The sequence below is a fragment of the Lepidochelys kempii genome, chromosome 7 (genome assembly GCF_965140285.1).
Source record: "Lepidochelys kempii isolate rLepKem1 chromosome 7, rLepKem1.hap1, whole genome shotgun sequence".
NCBI classification, from domain to species: Eukaryota; Metazoa; Chordata; order Testudines; family Cheloniidae; genus Lepidochelys; species Lepidochelys kempii.
In genome coordinates, this window is record NC_136386.1 from 6,233,753 (window position 1) to 6,255,118 (window position 21,366).

At 45.4% G+C, this 21,366-nt stretch overlaps 1 protein-coding gene across 5 annotated transcripts in view; it reads right to left on the reverse strand.

Annotated features, from left to right (window-relative positions):
- ADAMTS9 (ADAM metallopeptidase with thrombospondin type 1 motif 9) overlaps positions 1–21,366 on the reverse strand; it is a 134,956-nt gene that overhangs the window by 111,036 nt on the left and 2,554 nt on the right. For all 5 annotated transcript variants that reach the window (XM_078853543.1, XM_078853542.1, XM_078853544.1 and 2 more), the window contains exon 3: positions 19,793–19,955. In XM_078853543.1, coding sequence (XP_078709669.1) covers positions 19,793–19,955 — 163 coding nt within the window. The remainder of the gene's footprint in view (positions 1–19,792; positions 19,956–21,366) is intronic.

Here is a 21,366-nt window from a genome sequence, read left to right on the forward strand (position 1 = left end):
TTGAAGTCAATGACGCTAAAAGTCAGATGTCTTTAAATGCATTGCTGGACCAGGACCAGAGCAATCCTGTATGTAGGAAGAATTAAAAAATCAGCAAATTTTGTTCTATTTGTATCCAGGAATTTTAACTGTTCTGTCTGCGTATAGATTCCAAGTGTGTCCAATGTGGCTATTAACCCACATAAGAGATTAAGGGCTAAATCCTGCCTCTCTTACTCAGGCACAATTGAAGGATGGAATAAGGACTGCCAGATTTGGGCCCCAATGAGTGAAGCAATTACATATGATTCATTTGTGCCTGTAACAATAGCATGGCTGTGCTTCAAATATTTTTCCCCCTCTTATTATTCTGTGCCACCAAAATGGTAAAGGTCATCTAATAACACAGCTGCCACTGACTAAAGAATAGAACACAGGAAGTTTCACATATACTGCTTTTGATATTCAATTAGGCAAAACATAAAAAGGACCTGGAAAGTATGTTAAAAGCTGATACGAAGATGACAGAGTGAGGCGGGTGCATGGGCAAAAAACACATATGGAACATGTACAATTAAGATTCACCATCTGATTAGTACGTAATTATAGCATTATTTAAGCATAAGAGCAAAATCACTGGTATTTGATGCCACTTAAGTTTTAATCAGCTCATCAGAGGAAGTAGCTAATTGAATGTGATTCATCCAAGAGAAACAGCTCAGACCTGCTACGTAACATAAAGCCAAATCAGCACTGTTCATCAAACGGCCTACAGACCTCTTAGTCTTTGTAGCTTTCCTTTAATTTCATCATGCTGGTGAAAAATATCCAATTTCCTTATCTGACCCACTGAGAAGGGTACAGGAAGCAGAATATTAGGGAACAAAGGAACGCTCAGAGTGCAAACAAGATTTCAACGATAGGGAACTTCTTGGCTATTTGACATGTGCAGTTTCCTTTTCAGATGTTTTAGTAATAATTTCCAAAGCACTGATTTTAAAATGTTAATAAATAGCAGCAGCCAGCTGAGTGTATGGCCCAATGACTGTTCAACTGAGAACTGTTAATTTGCCTCCTCCATGTCAAAATACGACATTCTAAAATTAAATGCTACCGTACAGCAAACAACACATAACTCATATGAACTCCAACCATGTTTCCTTATGTTTGGTGTGGACTACCTTACGACAGCTAACAATCCGCACATAACAGCTATTTGAGTAAGAAGCCTGAAAAAACCCATGGCATTCATATATAACTGGGTTACTCTACTTATCCTGCACTAAGCAGTGCTGTTAAACTGGGCATGATTCTGCTCTCATGCTAAAGTAACTTCACAGGCAGCATTGGCACACCCCTGATTTACACCAGTCTAAATCAGTGCAGAAGCGGGGGAGATGGATCAGCGGTCATGTCGCACTGCCCGTCAATACTTGGCCCGGGCCAGGGAAGCGAATGATCCAACTAGCATACCAAATGCGGTGATGAATCCTGGTCACATGCCACCCTCATCTGCTAAGAATGGCCAACTATACCTATACGTAATCCCCTTTTCTTTTCTAGGTTTCAGCCAAAAACCTTACAGCTGTAATTGCAGCAGCTGTTTCTACTTGCTGTGAGTCGATATGGAAACATTCCCAGCCTAGGGGGCAGTATACAGGCTTGACTGACTGCAAACGAACAATTGCTATTTGAGCATCCTAGAGGGAGTGCAGGAAGCTGTTAACCATGCTCTCCAGCTGTTCTGAAGCCAGTTTGGAAGCTCGCATTAAGGACAGACATTCCTGCAGGTACACACATACCCCTGAGTTAGGAGTTGGAAGCTCTTGACTAATCAGCAGTGAATTTTCTTGCCAGGGTTACAAAACTAGCAGCCAAGTTGAGCAGCAGTTGGATCAGGGGTGGGCAAACTACAGCCCGTGGGCCAGATCTGGCCCGCCAGCCATTTTAATCAGGCCCTCGAGTTCCCTCTGCGGAGCACGGTCTGGGGCTTGCCCTGCTCCAGTGCTCCAGCTGGGGAGCTGAGTCAGGGGTGGCTTCACGTGGCTCCCGGAAGCAGTGGCATGGCCCCCCTCCGACTCCTACATGTACAGGCAGCCAGGGCGCTCCCCTCTGCACATGGTCCCCGCCCCAAGCACCCCCCACCTCCCATTGGCCAGAAACCATGGCCAATGGGAGCTGCAGGGGCGGTGCCTGTGGACTGAACAGCGTGCAGAGCTGCCTGGCCGCGCAGGAGCCGGAGAAGGGACATGCCGCTGCTTCTTGGAGCTGCTTGAGGTAAACACCTCCCAGAGCTGCACCCCTGAGCCTCACCCCGTGCCCCAACCCCCTGCCCCAGCCATGAGCCCCCTCCTGCTCTCTGAACCCCTCGATCCCAGCCCAAAACACCCTCCTAGACCCCAAACTTCTCATCCCCAGCTGGAGCCCTCACCCCCCGCCCCTGCACCCTACCCCACCCCGCAGCCCCCTCCTGCAACCTGAACTCCTCCTTTCTGGCTCTACCCCAGAGCCCGCACCCCCAATCAGAGCCTGCACCCCCTCCCACACCCCAACCCCAATTTTGTGAGCATTCATGGCCCGCCGTACAATTCTATTCCCAGATGTGGCCCTCGGGCCAAAAAGTTTGCCCAGCCCTGCAGGGAGAAGACAGCACTGACAGGTGTAACCCAGACTGCATGTGTGGATTGGTTCACAATATGGTTTCCTGTGGTTTTACAGGTTAGCTGAACCTTATTGGTCTGCAGCATTTCTGTGTTAAGGTTCTGCAAAGTCCTTAGATCCAAGAAGGAGAAGAAGCAACAGGGGATGGATCACTTGATGATTTCATGTTCTGTTCATTCCCTCTGGGGCACCTGGCACTGGCGGAAGACAGGATACTGGACTAGATGGACCCTTGGTCTGACCCGGTAGGGCCATTTTTATGTTCTTGTGTTAAGTAATTTTTTTTAATATAACAATGAGTTACAGTTCAGGGGATAGGGAAGTTTGGTACTTGCTGCCTTATTCTTGTTATTAGAAGATGCAAGCTTAGAAGTAAGTGAGTAGGGCAGTTGTATTTGTGAGACTATATAGAGGGCAGGGGAGGGTTGGAGGAGTTCATTTTTAGAATTTAGATGGAAAATATCAATACTGATTTTAAAGCTTTTTTATTTGTATCAATTTAAATGTTCACAATTGTACAAAATTATGGGTTGTAAGGATTTGTTTTATTTTTATCTATTTTAAGCATTCACAGTTGCAGAAGCTTATGGGACAAGGGGGTCAGACAATTATTTAATGATAGAGGAGGTTGAGATTCAAAAAGTTCAAGCTTTATATCTGTTCAAACACAAATTGTCAAATATACACAGTAAATAGCTTTAAAATCAATCTCTCATACTTTCTCAAGCAGCATTTTTACCAATCTGTAAATTTCTATCATCGGTGGGAACATTTTGTCACTGATGTGTGTGTGTTTGGTGAAATTGTTGTTTACTGACATTTATGGCTGATTCTTCCATGTCTCTCTCTATAGGCGCACCAGAAAAGCACCAGTCAGTCATATTTACACACTGGGTATTCCAATCTCGTTACTGAGGACTTGTCTTCACACACAGTGCTTCAACTGCACAACTGGAGCTTAGTGAAGATGTTACTATGCCAACAAGAGAGTTTCTCCCGTCAGCATCGCTAATCCACCTACCCAAGAGGCGTTAGCTATGTTGATTGGAGAAGTCCTTCCATCGACATAGTGCTGTCTGCATTGGGGGGTTCATAGAATCCTAGACTTTAAGGTCAGAAGGGACCATTATGATCGTCTAGTCTGACCTCCTGCACAATGCAGGCCACAGAATCTCACTCACCCGCTCCTGTAACAAACCCCTGACCTATGTCTGAACTACTGAAGTCCTCAAATCATGGTTTAAAGACTTCAAGGAGCAGAGAATCCTCCAGCAAGTGACCCGTGCCCCATGCTACAGAGAAAGGTGAAAAACCTCCAGGGCCTCTGCCAATCTGCCCTGGAGGAAAATTCCTTCCCGACCCCAAATATGGCGATCAGCTAAACCCTGAGCATATGGGCAAGATTCACCAGCCAGACACCAAGGAAAGAATTCTCTGTAGTAACTCAGATCCCACCCATCTAATATCACATCACAGGCCATTGGGCATATTTACCGCTTATAGTCAAAGATCAATTAATTGCCAAAATTAGGCTATCCCATCATACCATCCCCTCCCTAAATTTATCAAACTTAGTCCTGAAGCCAGATATGTCTTTTGCCCCACTGCTCCCCTTGGAAGGCTGCTCCAGAACTTCACTCCTCTAATGGTTAGAAACCTTTGTGTAATTTCAAGTCTAAACTTCCCGATGGCCAGTTTATGTCCATTTGTTCTTGTGTCCACATTGGTACAGAGCTTAAATAATTCCTCTCCCTCTCCGGTATTTATCCCTCTGATATATTTACACAGAGCAACCATATCTCCCCTCAGCCTTCTTTTGGTTAGGCTAAACAAGCCAAGCTCTATGAGTCTCCTTTCATAAGACAGGTTTTCCATTCCTCGGATCATCCTAGTAGCCCTTCTCTGTACCTGTTCCAGTTTGAATTCATCCTTCTTAAACATGGGAGACCAGAACTGCACACAGTATTCCAGGTGAGGTCTCACCAGTGCCTCGTATAACGGTACTAAAACCTCCTTATCTCTGCTGGAAATACCTCTCCTGATGCATCCCAAGACCGCATTAGCTTTTTTCATGGCCATATCACATTGGCGGCTCATAATTATTATGAGCTAATAATTCCTCATGTGGAACTGTATCAAATGCCTTACTGAAATCGAGGTAAATTAGATACACTGCATTTCCTTTGTCTAAAAAAATCTGTTACCTTCTCAAAGAAGGAGATCAGGTTGGTTTGGCATGATCTACCTTTTGTAAAACCATGTTGTATTTTGTCCCAATTACCATTGACCTCAATGTCCCAAACTACTTTCTCCTTCAAAAATTTTTCCAAGACCTTACATACTAGAGATGTCAAACTAACAGGCCTGTAGTTACCCGGCTCACTTTTTTTTCCTTTCTTAAAAATAGGAACTATGTTAGCAATTCTCCAGTCATACAGTACAACCCCTGAGTTTACAGATTCATTAAAAATTCTTGCTAATGGGCTTGCAATTTCCTGTGCCAATTCCTTTAATATTCTTGGATGAAGATTATCTGGGTCCCCAGTTTAGTCCCATTAAGCTGTTTGAGTTTGGCTTCTACCTCAGATGTGGTAATATCTACCTCCATGTGCAAGGTCCAACTCTACATGGCTTTTGGCCTTTCTCACTTTATCCCTACATGTTCTGACCTTGCACTTTTCACTATTAAATTTCATCCTATTACTATTACTCCAATTTACAAGGTAGCTTTCCTTGCTGATCCCTCCCATCTTCCACTCCTTGTCGGCTTTCTGCTTTTTCTTAATCAGAAGGTTGGTGTAACTACCCCTTACTCAAAGGTCAGTGAACTACCCCTGAGCAACATAATTATACTGACATATGTTTATAGTATAGACCTGGCCCAACAAACTAAGCACAGTCTGGCAAGACAGCAACTGATTTAAAACCACTCATGTACTTTGACAACAATGAGCTGTTATCTTAACCCAGCCAGAAATGGGACACTTTGTAAAAAAAAAAAAAAAAAGTGAAACACTAACTGCAATATACTGCTCTCAAGCCACGCATAAAACTCCCAACAGCAATTGTGCATGCAGATTGAGAATGCCATATGGGCCTAAAGCTGTTAATATCTAACTTGTCACCATTAAGATGACCACCAAAGGATAGAAATGTTGCATACCTCTTGAATAGATCTACATACAGCAGGCTAATTGAGCAGAAGTGAAACACTCAGACATCACCCAGAACACCATAAATTAACAAAAAGAAAAGGAGGACTTGTGGCACCTTAGAGACTAACCAATTTATTTGAGCATAAGCTTTCGTGAGCTGCAGCTCACTTCATCGGATGCATTCCGATGCATCCGATGAAGTGAGCTGTAGCTCACGAAAGCTTATGCTCAAATAAATTGGTTAGTCTCTAAGGTGCCACAAATACTCATTTTCTTTTTGCGAATACAGACTAACACGGTTGCTACTCTGAAACCTGTCATAAATTAACAGTGTGGGTACAATAAAGGATATTACCTTACCTATCTTGTCTCTCTAATACCCTGGAACCAACTCTGTAAAACGTAACTTAACAATGGCAAGCTTACTCTGATAACATGGAGAGCAATGAAAAACTCTTACATTTTGAGCTATAGGAAGAGTGTGATGTTTTGCATTTGTCTACCACAGTTGATATATCAACAGAGAACAGGAAGCAAAATATTTGTTTGGCAATCTCTCAATTCCTTGCAATAACTGGAAAGCACTTACCTACACATGACAGTAATTAGATGGGTTTAAGAAACAAGACATTGGCTTATTCACAATAAAATCCAAGTCCCAATGATGTGATGGATTTTCAAGTGCCTGGCATTTAAAGCCAAGCCACCACTAGATTAATAATTCAAGAATGAATGAAGCTATCCTTTGTACAGCTTCAACAGTTGATATTCATTTAAACGTGGTCAAAGAACTAGTCTAACAATTTCCTAACACTGGCTCTTTAAACCATGTCTGTTTCTGATATAAATCTCCCCACTGTATTTTCCACTGAATGCATCCGATGAAGTGAGCTGTACCTCACGAAAGCTTATGCTCAAATAAATTTGTTAGTCCCTTAGGTGCCACAAGTCCTCCTTTTCCGTTTTTAATGATTGCTTTAGTTTAGCAACCACCCAGTACAGTACTTGATGGATCTAAACTCTAACAATTAATTTTCACTTGCAACAGGAAGGAAGAAATGAAGCCAACAGAAGGATATAAAGACCCAATCCTGTAAATTTCATTCACACAAGCAAACGACATGGGCCTTGTACATTGTGCAGTCATTTACAGTGGTGCAAATTGGAAGTAAAATGCTACCATCCTGGTCTGGTAGCATTTTAGATTTACTTTGCACTCAGTTTGGCCAAAGGATGATTCAAAGACCATTGTAATTAAATCAATGGGACTCTTTCCATTGAACTTAATGGACTTTGGACCAGTCCCAAAGTCAATGGAGAATCAGGCCCTATAGGAGTACTGTGACTGATTGCATTAGTAAGGATGACAGGAGTAGACCCTGGGATTGCTTTTGAAGTAGTAACTATTGTTATGCTAAAATCAAAAATTAAAAGAGTGATCACTTGTCCCTAATGGCTCTAATCCTTTCCACTTCCACATTAACTTGCCCTTGGGACTAGAAAGCATTTTGCACAATTAAATAAGGCATGTGACAATGAAAGCAATTCCAGTTCAAGTTCATGAAAGCTGGGGCGGGAAGGGGGAAGGGAAGCAGCTTCTTAGCTAACAGTATTAAAATTCCCTCCCAGGTTTAAAAAAAAAAAAAGTACTTTTAAACTAACTTATTATCAAATGCAATTTGAATACATAAACCAGGTGTTTTAGTACTTAAGACTTGCTATTTGGTAGTTAGTCTATAAAGTCTCTATAACTGCTCTGACCCAGCGAAGCAGATGCTAAAGCTAAAGTTAGGAAGTTAATTATTGCACACTTTCATAAAGCTGAGCAAAATTTAACTGAGTTCTCTCAAGGCGGTTAAACACCTTGTGACCTGACTCCCTGGAACTGAAGTTGTTAGGGAGAGCTACAGTCAATTCACCCTTGCAGAATGGCTTTGTATATGTGGGTTTCAGAGGAACAGCCGTGTTAGTTTGTATTCGCAAAAAGAAAAGGAGTACTTGTGGCACCTTAGAGACTAACCAATTTATTTGAGCATGAGCTTTCGTGAGCTACAGCTCACTTCATCAGATGTTTACCGTGGAAACTGCAGCAGACTTTATATACACACAGAAATCATGAAACAATACCTCCTCCCACCCCACTGTGGCACCACTCTAAGGTGCCACAAGTACTCCTTTTCTTTTTGTATATGTGGTTTGGTTTCAATATACAGGGCTGATCATGCTACCCACACTCACATGAAGTCCCAGTGAAATCACTGGAAACACACCTAGGAGTACAGGCTATAGAATCCAACCCTGTTGTTCTAACTCTCAATAGGAGTTCTAAATCCAATTGCTACCAGTGACAATTATGCAACAAAAGGAGAATAGACCCTTACAGTGAACTTCAAAACAACACAGCAGTGTTTTAAACAGCCCTTAGATCCTCTTTTTATTTACCTCCCTTTAAAACCATCTAATTATTTCAGAGAGTCTTTTCACAGAAGTTCATGAAAGGTACTAATGAGAACACAAGGAAAACAAAACTCCTCTCTCTGCTCAGTACACAGGTACAGTACACAGGTGGGGAGCAGTAGCACAAGCTTTGCAATATTGCAAATGACAGGTTTCAGAGTAACAGCCGTGTTAGTCTGTATTCGCAAAAAGAACAGGAGGACTTGTGGCACCTTAGAGACTAACCCATTTATTTGAGCATGAGCTTTCGTGAGCTACAGCTCACTTCATCGGGTGCATACTGTGGAAACTGCAGAAGACATTTATATATATATATATATATATATATATATACATATATATACACACACACACACCAATATATATATATAATGTCTTCTGCAGTTTCCACAGTATGCACCCGATGAAGTGAGCTGTAGCTCACGAAAGCTCATGCTCAAATAAATTGGTTAGTCTCTAAGGTGCCACAAGTCCTCCTTTAATATTGCAAATGTGTCTCAACCCTGACCTCATGGGGCCACTGCTTGGAGTGAGAGGAACAGTTCAGATTCCATGCCAGCAGAGTCCTCTGCCTCTCTGAGGCTGCTAACAGGGGGTGAATTTTTGATTGCGGTTTCTGTGATGTGGATACCAGAATTAGAGGGAGACCCGGACTTTCATTTCACAAACACAAGCATCGGCCACTGCCATCTTAGGAGGCATCTAAACCAGCCACCTATAGATGGAAGAGGCTATACTCCATTACTAACCCCCTGATCCATCCATCCGTCCATCCACCCCAGATTTCAAGAAACATGCACACTTTTTTTACTGTAATTTTTGAAGATTTCCCTTTGGATCTCCCGCAGCCCACTGAGAAATCACATGCATGGTGACAGGATAGTAGCTGTATTTATAGTCGCAGTCTAGAAAATACAGTGTGTTCTGTATTCGGATTAAGCAAACTAAAAAATCCTACCTTATTCAAATGATGGGCATTCACTGAACTATCATAGAAGACAAACTCAGATCTTTCCCTTTTAATAACATCAAGGCAAATTCTCTGTTACACCGCAGTGTAAATCTGGAGTTACTGTAGTCAATGGATTTATTCCAGATTTACACCAATGTAACCAAGAGCAGAATTTAGTTTTGGTGATGGAAGTTTGTTATGCTGCTAGGATGACAGCTGGAGATGGAGGAGTGAAATGAGGGGGGAGGTGAGGGGCTTGCTTGGTAGCATATTCTGACAATCAAGCCTAAAGGCAGAATTAATGTTAACTCCACAGGATGTTAACTCCACTTCCATGACTATGGACCCAGAGAATTGTAAATTGCTATAGTAGGATATAGAAAACAGCATTTATAGACTGGGGGGTGGGAGTGAAGAACAAAAATGAAACGGGAAATGAATGATCAAACCCAAATAAGAATCCAGTGAAAAATAACATTCTACGTTCGTTCATACATACGAGACAAAAATGATAATTGTCTGATTACTACTGGCACAGCAAACCAAAGAAAGTTCAAATACAAGTCAGTCTGAGCTTGCTTAGCAGTGTATAGAGCTAAATTAGATCTAAAGTCTTTAACGGCAAAAGGATTCACTAAAAATGTACAGATTTAACTTATAGCGTATGTGCAGACAGAAGTGTCATACAGCAAAACCATATAATACAGCACACCATTCACAGGCATGTTAAAGCCGGGCGGAGGACGGAAATCCCATTTCACAAAGGATTTGGAGATTTCAACATTTGTCTTTATTCCAATTAGGAACAAAACCAGAAACTTTCTAAATTCTCCACAAAAGCAAAAATTCTGAAAAAAAAACTTTGTTTCGATTTCACCTTTTTTATAACACGCGCAAGGATTTTGAAACAAAAAGTCGTTTCAGACTGAAATATCGAACTGTGCCGTTTCTTGAGATGTCTGGGTACAGGACTAAGACCTCACGGCCCAAGTTCATCTCCTTGTTAATGGGCGTGGCTAATTTTGTCCCACTCAGATCTTTTCAGTCTCTGCACCTGGGTATTTTGCTGGGTGGCAAGACCAAGCAGTACAATATTCTGACCATCAGAAACATCCAACCCAGAAGCATCTGCCTCTGAGGACAGTTGCCCTGCTGGTCCTGAATCCTGGGTTTTCTTCTTGAAACATATCAAGCATGTTAACAGCTCAAAGCACAACAACATTTAATATCGCTCCTGCAAACGTTACACCTTCCCGTCTACGATGCTTGATTCCCGTGCTATGAATTCTTACGCACTCAAGCGGATTCCTGCAGGCAGTGGGCTAACTGCCAGCTAAACGGGAGGTGTGGGGGGGCATATAGACCTTCACAATTACCACAAGTCCCCCCCACCCCTTCCACCCCAGACAGGGCAAATTTGCTGACATCCCTCTCCCCAACAAAAAGGGTCTATACCACATCCCTCCCCTCTATCATTCCCCTTTCCAAATGTCTTGTATCTTCTCTCAAGCCCCTCCCCAAGGCTCCCGAACGCCCACATCCCTTCCAAAGACCCTTGTGCCTCTATCCCCATCAGCTCCCCTCCTCTCCAAGCTGTGCCCCCCTCCTCTCCTCACCAGATCCCCAGGTCTGAGTCACCTCCCCCACTTCTCCTCTCTCCTACTGGAACCTCGTTCATGGGAGGGGGAGGTGGACTGGGCTCAATCTTTCCTGGGGAGTCAGCTCAGGCCCCTCGCCTGGGCCGGCTCAGCACTCAGAGCCAGTGGGCAGGCAAAGGAGGGAGCTCAGCCCAGCTGGCTCCTGAAAGCAGCCTGGTGCCCGCCCAGCCGGGGGACAGAGCAGTGCCCAGTGGGCCCAGCTGCCTCCTCCCAGCCCAACCCGACCCACCAGCAGAGACGCAATTGCTGAGCTGCACTCTGATGCAGCCTCTGGCTGTTCCCTCAGCTGCTTCCCTCCCCTTCAGAAACTGTCTCCACCTGCCCAGTAAAATTAAGCTGCGCAGGTGCCATTCTACTATTCCACGACCCCCACCCCTTCGTTCCCCCTCACTTGGGCCTGCTATTAACCAACTGGTTCCTTTGCATTTCCACTGGGAGCGTGAGGAAGGGCCCATCCTCCCCGAATTTCTCCTCTTCCTGATGCCTCTGCCCTGATACAGGCACCTTTTCCTGCCCTTCCTGCCGGGTTCAAGTTCTGCCGGGCTGCCCGTCCGGGTCTTGCTCTGCTGAGCTGTCATTCCAATCTCGAGCCACAAGGAGGCAGCGGTGGGTGGGCTGAGCAGAGAAGAAGCCATATGCCTGCTCGGGGACACAGAGGGCTGCTTGCAGTAGTAACGGGGCTCCAGCAATCTAGGCTCCCAGGGGCCCAGCGTCTGTCTGAGTGCGGGGCAGCAGGAGGTTGCAATCAGCAGGCAGCAGGGGAATGGAGAGCGTCTGGGATTATTGGGGCACTCCTGCCAAAACTCATGAGTCAGGCCCTACACAGTCATGGGGTTGGCTTAAAAATAATAAAGGTTGGAGTCTTTTTATAGACCTCCCAATAGTCCCGAGTTTCTCGGGACTGTCCCTCTTTTACCCCCATGTGGCCCTTGTCACAGTTGAAGCTGGGAATGTTTCCGGCATTCAGGCCACCTGGGCGGGGGCATTGTGAAAAGGGGGCAGGTTGGGCCTGACCCCCATTTGAGAGGGCTCCCAAACCCAGTGGTATTGCAACCTGGTGCATAGGGTCATGGCACCACTCAGGTTTGGTTCAGCTGCCCCTCTTTTTCTGCCTGCGGAGAGGCAGCTGGGCCAAATTTGAATGACACTGCGCCCTGCTTTAGCCACTAGAACCATTGGGAGGTATGTTTTTATTTGCCTTCTGGGTTCACGTCAGGCTTTTCTTCACAGCCACAAGGGCCAGAAGCTTACTTCTGTAAGAAAGGAAAGCTGAGATTGCCACCTAGTCACAGGACTCCAGGAGCTGGGGCTTTAAAACACACAGCCAATATTGTGAGACTCACAACAATACTGCAAGCTAGAAACACAGAAGCAGAGATGGGAATGATTCCTCAGGGATGAGTGGGATTGAGAGGGATGAGTAAGGTTGGGATGAGGAAAGATCTTGTGGGAAGAGACACAATCCTGAGATATGGAGGCAGGGGTAGGGGATGCCAGGAAAGGGGAGATTTGGACTCTAACAAGTCACATATAATCTCATTACCCTGAATCAGGTGTCCATTTAAAGATCTTTCATTGGCATACGAGACTAATTTTCTCTTTCACACACACACCTTTTGTGTGTATCGGGTGGCTAGCCGCAGCCTGAGGCACATCCTAAAGTTGAACACACCCCATCATAAAAATCTTACAATCAAATATTGTGACCCCAGTTTCCCATCGCACAAACACCGGTTTACAGTCTCTCCTGCACAAAGGAAACGGAAGATCCTCTACCCTCTCCTATGACAAGGCCCCCACCTAGTCATCCCTCAGTCTGAGCCTCTCACCTGTGGAACCCCAGCCTCCCTATAAGCTTGTGAGGAAATATGGGCTTTGCAGCAGGCCCATAAACTTTAGAAATCCAGGCTCCAGCAGACTCAGGAGGGGCAGTCACAGGCCCATGGGAATGGCCTGACTGTAGCTACTCCTGCCCATATCAAGGGAGCGCCACCAGTAATCTCAGGGAGAGAGATTACAACAGAATGGATGATGGGAATGGAGGGTGCTCGGCACATTACAGGTGCTTGGCATCATCTAGGATCAGGTCCAAAATTAACCCAGGCTTAATTGTACAGCCATCTGGTAGTGGAGGCCAGAGTACAAATGGCCCCAGGACGCTACGTGACTCTCCAGTGTTATGTTCAGCAGGACAGACCGTTAAAAGCTACTTTGAAAGTGTAATGTATTACAAATTACTCATGAATGTATCTGAGAATCGGTGACATGTTACTGATTATTTCAGTGTCATGTGTGTCAGCTGCACAGCGAGTCATATTTTGCACCATGACTCTTGTGGCATCATCAAAAAAGGACACATTTTTCAAGGAAAAAAAAGAATCCACATAATATTCGGTCTACACAGTAATAGGTTACTTCTGTGGACTAGGGTATAGAACCACTTATGATATAAACTGATTGAATCCAATAGAGCTATGCGATATCAATGTGATAACCGTACATTCAACAGCCTTCACCTTTGGGAACTGCAGGCATTCATCGGGCCAGAAGTCTGGGAAGCGTCAGTGTCCTATGAGATAAGGACGACACTCAGCATGACTGCAGCAAAAGCTGCCTCTCTATTGAAGAGATGAGCAAATAATTCACAGTTACTTTGCATTTCACCTTTTTCAAATGAGAAGTTCTCAGATGCTAGAGCTAGCGAATGTCTTCGGAACGTTCTTGTTTGTTTTTTGGTGCTCTGGGAGTTAGCTATCCAAGTCGAGTGGTGACGTTTCTGTTTGCTGAATCACTGTAGCTAAACAGCCAAGCAGGAATTTAGAAGGTTAAGTCGAAATACGCAGGTCAGAATTTGGGACTTCGCATTTGTGACACTTTTGCGTTCGCTTTCAGGAGGTGCTAGAATATTCTACGCTCGAGAGCGGCTCCTAAGGAGCGTTGGTGCAAGTAAAGCTTGGGGACTTGTAGGGTTGTGGAAACTGAGCAGAAAAGGTTGCAACATAACAGTATTTCCTCTCCTCCTCCTATCAGTCCGTGTCTGCAGGGGGCTCTGCTGGAGCAAGTTCTGCCTGTTCTCCCACAGCCCAGGGCTCCTCTGTCCTGCACTAACCTGAGAACTGCTCTCATTTCTTACCACCATAATACAAATAGCAGGACGGCCTTTTCCTGGCTCTCTTTCAAGATGGGGAGGACTCTGATCATCTTCTTATCAGTGTCACACCAATGAGGTGAGTGTCGCTGTTTCATCGGAGAGTTTTGCCCTGGTGGATGCTTCTGCTTTAACAAATGTCATTACAGAGCTAGCCCTCAACATGACTTGCGACTGCCATCCAAAACCCAGTGCAGCTATTTCCCAATCCCCAGGCAAATGAGTGGGAGGGGCCTATTATCCTAGCAATGAAAGTGGGGTCAGCAGCCAGTGCTCACATTTGATCCTTGTTCCTACAAATGAGAAAAAGCTTCTTATCTATTTCAGCCACAGCCTGAGTCTGTTATGCCAAATTGAAGGAAAAACGAGGTGTAGCTGGGAGAGTCTGTGCTAAAGATTTTTTGGGTTTTTTTAAATGTGAAGCTGGAAAGAAAACAGAAAAAGCATAATGAAAGGTCACGTGGTAAGAGGATAGATATCAGAACACAATTGGGATGCGAAGGAGGAAAGAACAGAAACAGCTAATTCAAAATATAACTTTTGCAAGGGGTTTGTAGTAAAAGCTGTAAGAAATGGACAAATCGGGACTAAATAATAAGCAAGAACAATATGGAGAAAACAAAACATAGCAGATAGGTAGAATTATAACAGAAAGCTTCAGACAAGCTGTAAAGCATGAATGGATAATACTAGCAAAAGATCAGAAATAAATTAACCAAAACTGACCAAAAACACACCTCAGGAGAGATATAAGAGAGAGAAGGAAAGAAAGGTAAGCAGCAAAAAACAGATAAAGATGAAAAGAAAACACCGGAGAGAAATAAGGAACCCTACAGCACAGAAGGGGTTGGCTTCCTATCCCTCACTTTCTGAAAGCAACAAATCATATGGGTTGTTTGAGCATTGGCCTGCTAAACCCAGGGTTGTGAGCTCAATCCTTGAGGGGGCCATTTAGGGACCTGGGGCAAAAAATTGGGGATTGGTCAGGGGGTTGGACTAGATGGCCTCCTGAGGTCCCTTCCAAGCCTGATATTCTATGAAATTAAAAATTTCAATAGAGGCAGTAGGCTGGAAGGGGAAAGCCACAGATATAAGCACAACTAATTAGTTTGTGTGATGTGTACAAGCATACAGGTGTGTTTGGAAAAAAATGAATATGTTAGAAGTCACCTTCATCCAACCCCCTCTGGGAATGGAATGAGAGATGAACCAAACTGGTTTATTTATATACTGACCGTGAAGTAATACCCATAGCTGGACTAAATCAAGACTGGATGTTTTTCTAAACAATATGCTCTTGTTCAATCAGAAGTTGTGCACTTGATGCAGAAATTATGGGTAAGATTTCCCGGCCTGTGTCATGACTAGATAGTCGTAGTGTGCTCCCTGCTGACCACGAAATCTATGAATCTACAGAACTTCTTTGCCTTAGGACCTGCGAGTGTACACTGGTGAGCGTACAGTTATCATCAAGTCCATTGGGTGATCTCTCAAGTGATTATAATACTGATTCTCATTCCTTTCGACAGCAGCGGCAGACCCTCCCTCCATTGAACTCAGGAAGCTCAGCTCTCCGCCTTCAGTGGGCAGTCTCCTTTTTTGAATTAAAATGACCTTTTTTTAAACTCTCAATCTCCACCTCGCTAATCGGGACCTAAGGGAGAGTTTTGTGGGAACACTCTGCTGGCATGAAGCAGGGAGAGCGAGCAGGGCTACTACGGGCAGCATGTCTAAGCAGCGCCCCCTAGTGGTATTTAAAATCCACCCTGGCCAGTCTTCATTTTTTAAATGCTGTTCAAGCAAGTCTAGCTAGTTAGTTATTGTGCCAGAGCCTAGGGGGGTATAAATCAGTGGAGGAATTAACCTCAGCAGGTCACCCCATGTTCAAGAAAGATGAATTTAAACTGGAACAGGCACAGCGAACAGCCTATAGAATGATCAGGGGAATGGTGGGCCTAATCTTAGGAGAGGAAAGTGGAAGAACTTGGCTTGTTTAGCAAAATAAAATAAATAAATAAATATCAGAGAGGACAGAATTGCTCTCTATAAATACATGGGAGTGGGGGGAGGGAAGAGGGTAAATACCAGGGAGGGTGAAGGGCTACTTAAGCTAAAGGACAGCTTGGCACAAGAAAAAATGGATATAAGTGGGCCATGAACAAATTCAGGGCGGAAATCAGAAGAAGGTTTCTAACCATCAGAGGAGCGAGGTTCTGGACCAGCCTCCCAATAGGAGTTTTGGGGGCAACCAACTTTATTAGTTTTAATAGAGAGCTGGACAAAAATATATGAGTGCGACTGTAAGACAGGAGGATGGTAGGAGGCAGCCCTGGGGCTCACTTGCAGTTTATGTCTTATGTTCTGAAAGCTCATGCTTCAGGGTTTCAGCCAGTCACCTGCAGGGGTCAGGAAGGGATGTTTTCCCCTAGTGTATGGGTTTTTAACTCCTTCCTCTCAAGCATCAGGAATGGCCTCAGAGGGAGATGACACATTGGGTGGGATGGGCTCTGAGCTGGCACCAAGCATTCTCTCTCTCAGGGGCTTGGCTGGTTGGTCCTTGCTCAGACGCTCAAGAGTCTAACTGATCAACAAATGTGGGTCAGGAAGGCATTTTTCCCCAGGTCAACTTGGCAGTGACTTTGGGGGTTTCTCACCTTCCCCTGCAGCGTGTTGGTGCAGGTCACTCGCCAGGATTATCTGGGTAGATCTCATTTAACCATTTCCCTGATATTGTGGGTGCGTTGGACACTGGTGCCTCCTATTCTCTGGCACAGAAAAGTCTAGTCTCCTGAAAGCTGTGATACTTCGGTCTCACTCTGGCTTTGGGGTTTAGCGTGCATGTGCTGGGAGGTGTTGCTGGCCTGTGATATACAGGAGGTCAGACTAGATCACCTTAAACTCTGGGACTCTATTGTGATGGCCGAAGGAAGGGAAGGGTTAGTGAGGGTACAAAGTCCCCCTCTTAACTCCCGATCTACTCTGGCAGGAAGCAAGACACAGAGAGAAGGATATGGGACAGGCCAACAGTGAAAGAACAAGGAGAAGCTGCTATTAACAGCATCATAACCCAGGACCTCAGCATAACTACAACAGCTCGCTACACTGAACAGCAGCAAAGCCTGGGCAATAGTTTATTATAACACACACCATTAGTCCAGTAACCTGTATGGCAGAAAAGCTGTGTCGTGGTCACAAGAGCCTATACTGCATTTATCTAAAAAGCATAAAACGCAGCTACTGTATAAGAAACTGCTAATTAAAATGTAGCAGAACCAAAAGACAAATATGCCTGCATTCCCTAGCTGACCTGATCAAGTGAAAACTAATAAGAGTAATGATAAATGCTTCATGGAGATCGCTGGAAATGAAAGCCCCTACTTTATCCATCAATCATACCTCAGGGGGAAAAACTTTTCGCAGACGCTGACAGATGTCTACAACTACTTCATTATGCTAAGAACACTCTTGGAGCTGGGCTAAGCCAGAGATGGAGGCAGCTCCGGGAGCATACGGCAGGGGCTGTGCAGTGTGCAGGGGCTGGGTACAGTGCCCTCAGCTTGCCTGTCATGCGGAAATTGTTTCTGGGCGCAAGAGCCTCTAAAAGAGAGAGATTTAACAAAGCCACAGTCCTGCAAAGGGGTCTGCCCACGCAACGCTCATTGTACGTTTGGGGTCTACGTCTTTCCTGGGGTTGAATTTCCGCTTTGGGCGGATTTCCGGTTTCCCCATTAACTTGCAGCACAAATGGACTTTTCACATGTTGGCTGCAGCCACAGTATAAATTTAATGTCATCTACAGATCTCAGGTACAATGCAACTGAGCTCATAAATTCTAATGAGATCATTTCCTTTTCCCCCGGCTTATGTGAACGCGGCAGTTTGCCCAAAGGTGGCTCCAAACTGACTCCTAAAGATAAACTTGAGAAATGTTGCTGGGCTTCACATTCTCCCTGAAGCCATCTGAGCTACTCTCTTGCCTCTAGAGGTGATGGCGGTGGAAGAATATGGGTGAGCCAGTGGAAGGAAGTGCATACACCCTGTGCTTTCACTGCTATTTCAATGTCCAGAGTTAACAACACAGCACCTGTCACCAGCACAAGATTCACTTAAAAATTGTTGAACCAGAAATGGGGGACGGGCAGAAACATGCTGCCGATTTTGGGTCCTTTGAACCTTATTATTTGGACAGAGCTTTAACTTATTGGGCTTCTCTTTTTCCAGACCGTGTGGAGCAATAAAGAACAAGCAGCAAAGGAAAAGGGGAAGCACAGCAGATTAGCAGAGGACAGAAAAAGACCTGGATAATTAAGCAGAATAATACAGCTTGATTTCTTGAGAAAGCTAGTGTAGCACGAACACCTGGCCTGAAACTATTAGATGCGTCAGAAGGTTGAACTATTTATGATCACTGCACAAAGGGAAAGACCCTAAATTGTTTTCAGGGCCTTTCCGTCTACCTTTGATTCAATGGGTTCCATGATCTGCTGGTCCGTTCCTCCAAGGGTTACTGGTGAATTGTGCCAGATTCCATGTTTCTTTCCAACTGTTCTGAGTCTCCTGCATCTGATCTCAAAGAAGGGAGCAGAAACAGCTGGAAGAGAGAAACCAGAGTGGCATAGTCCAGCAGCAACCCTTGGAAGAACAAACAATAAAAGCCTTGTGAGATGTACCATTATCCCCCCCAATGTGTGTACACGTGTGTGTACCACCATGCTTCCATTACCATGAAATCTATCTTGGTCTTTGATCAGTGCCTTGGGACATCTCCTTGAATCACTGTGTCACATACCAGGTCTAACTATATCGACTTACATTTGAATTGCAAAACCACTGCCTACATCCTCCCTCCCTCAATGAGCCACAAGTGTAAAACACAGTGTAATTCTGTAGAGCACTAATACAATACAAACGCATCACAAAACAGTCCAAAGCAGATTTTCACTGTGTACATGCTAACACATACAAGCGGCCAGATTCTGCGGCTCTTACTCACATCAAATCATACCTTTACTCCATGAGTAACCCCACCTACTTGAAGAGTAACCATACCACTCAGCCTGAGAATGGTTGGCAGATTCATGCCCACAGTGTTTAGGTTGCAATATACCACACAAGAGGCATCTGTAGATTTAGTACGCCAAGGAGTGGCGCCCGAACATGGGGAGAAAACAGGAGACCCAAGAAGAAATTAATTAGTGAAAACATTAAGTAACCTCTGCCAAGGAAGAGGAATGGTTGGGAGAAGAGACTAGTCACTGCATTTTGGACCAATTCAGGTAAGGAGAGATGGGGCCTAGAAAGACCATGATGGAAGGAATTTTTGCAAGCAAGATGACGCAAGTTGAAAGCACAAATGAGTTTCAGCTGAAGTGCAGGAAAAATTGTGTATTTTGGAGCTTATGGTTAGGAGGGAAGAAAAGTATGGTGGTACAGACACAGAAGCTGTTTAAGGCACAAGAGCTCAGAGATGACTACTTTACCTCACAGTAGGCACGATTGGGATCAACGGTGGCAATGGAAGTGGTAGAATTTGGCCTTAAGGTTGACCTTCTGAAGTTAGAAGTCAAAGACAAGATGTACCTCACCTGAACAATAGCAGCAAATGATCCCCAAAGCAAAGAGCACCACACCTAGATATTCACAACAGCCCCTTCACTGCACGTCCACAATTACTTCTAGCCCAAACAGTGCCAACGTCCTCTCCCATATCACAGTAAATGGTTTATAATTCAGCAATGCAGAATCATGGAAGTGACTGTATGGGGAGTAGTCAAAGGAATACCTGAAGTATCACAAGTGTGCCTTTCCCCTGGTGAGTCTTTTTGAGGTGCAGTGTGTCTGTAGACCACATGTGGCTTATTGTGCTCTTCTTCATACTCTTGTCCATCAGGTGACAGCAGCGGCTCTACAAAATAGTCCCCATCGTGAGACCTGAATGTGCCTAGCTGGGAGCGAAGAGAGAGACAGGTGGTCAGCTTCCAGTGGGAGCATGCTAGAGACTAGGCCTACATAATTACCATATAAAACGGACATGGTAACATGCAGAAGTTTCTAGGGCATTTACACTTTCTAACCATGTTCAGATTGGCAAGCAACCCCTACACCTGCGGTGGCTGAAAGCTATGGGCCCAATTCTGCTCCATTGAGTAGCACTTTACTCTGTACACTTTATTCCCATTAAAACCTGGGAGATTAGTAACTTACACCACGAATACCCACCAGGAGTAGAATTCAGCCCTGTGTGAAGAGAGGACACATATTAGATCCAGTTCTTCCTTGAGAGATGTTTGCAAAATTACTCCTGATCTCAATGGGAGATGCTGGAGTGCATCTTCGGGCAGAGGTGGGCCCTATTATGTTCTGCCCTCTCTGTTTCTCATACATAAAATATGCCAAGAACAACTCTGAGCAGAGACAAGCTGAGCGTGGCATCCAGTAGCTTGGAGGAACTCACCTGGTGAAGATACTGCCCATGAGAGGATATCAAAGCTTCTAGCCCACATGACTGTGGAGCAGGCCATGGGGAATGCCACTCCCAGGCAAAAGTATACCATCGGACAAAAAGGTAGAACCGTAGAACCATAAGGCTAGAAGGGACCACAAGGGTCAGCTAGTCTGACCTCCTGCCAAGAGGCAGGTACTTCAAGCGAACTGAGCACAATCCCAGGTCTGAGCATCAGCTGCCGGCCACGCAAGACACATGCACCCTGGCCTTCCGCAAAGCGCATCCACCTACCTCTCCCGGGACAGGTATGCTAGCGGCAGCCGGTCCGGGACCAAAAGGGGGCAGGCAGCAGCTGCACCCCATTCTCCCTGGGCAACCCCTTTAACCGGGAAGGCTGTTGGTGGAGGCTGCCCAGGAGATGGAAGGTATCAACACAGTGCCCAAGGGCTCTGGACTAACTCCCGCCCTGGCCAGTCTCCCACGGGTCACCCCCGCCCCCCCCAGCAAAGACGGATCAGGATCATCCTTGGACAGGGCTCCCTACTCATAGCTAAGCTCCCCCCCAGGCAAGCTGAGGGCACCCAGAATGCCCACAGGGCTCCTGCCCTATGCTCCTGGAGCCGCCTCCATCCCTGGCTTAGCCCAGCTCCCAGGGAATGAGCCCCAGCTCAGGGGAAAGCAGCCAGACAAGCCCTCCTCCCTTGCAAGCTTCCTGCACAGCTGTTTGTGTTGGCGCCTTCTCCCTCCCACAGCGCCTTCCCCAGGCTGGAGCCGGGAGGATGGAGAAGGCGTCTTGCCATCTCCTCCGGCCTCCTTAAATCCCCAGCAGACCTGGCTCGGGGCTGGCCAAGTGCCTTGCACCTCCTTAAGGTCGTCCCCGGGACGGGAGGGAGAGCGAGCGCGTGAGGCGG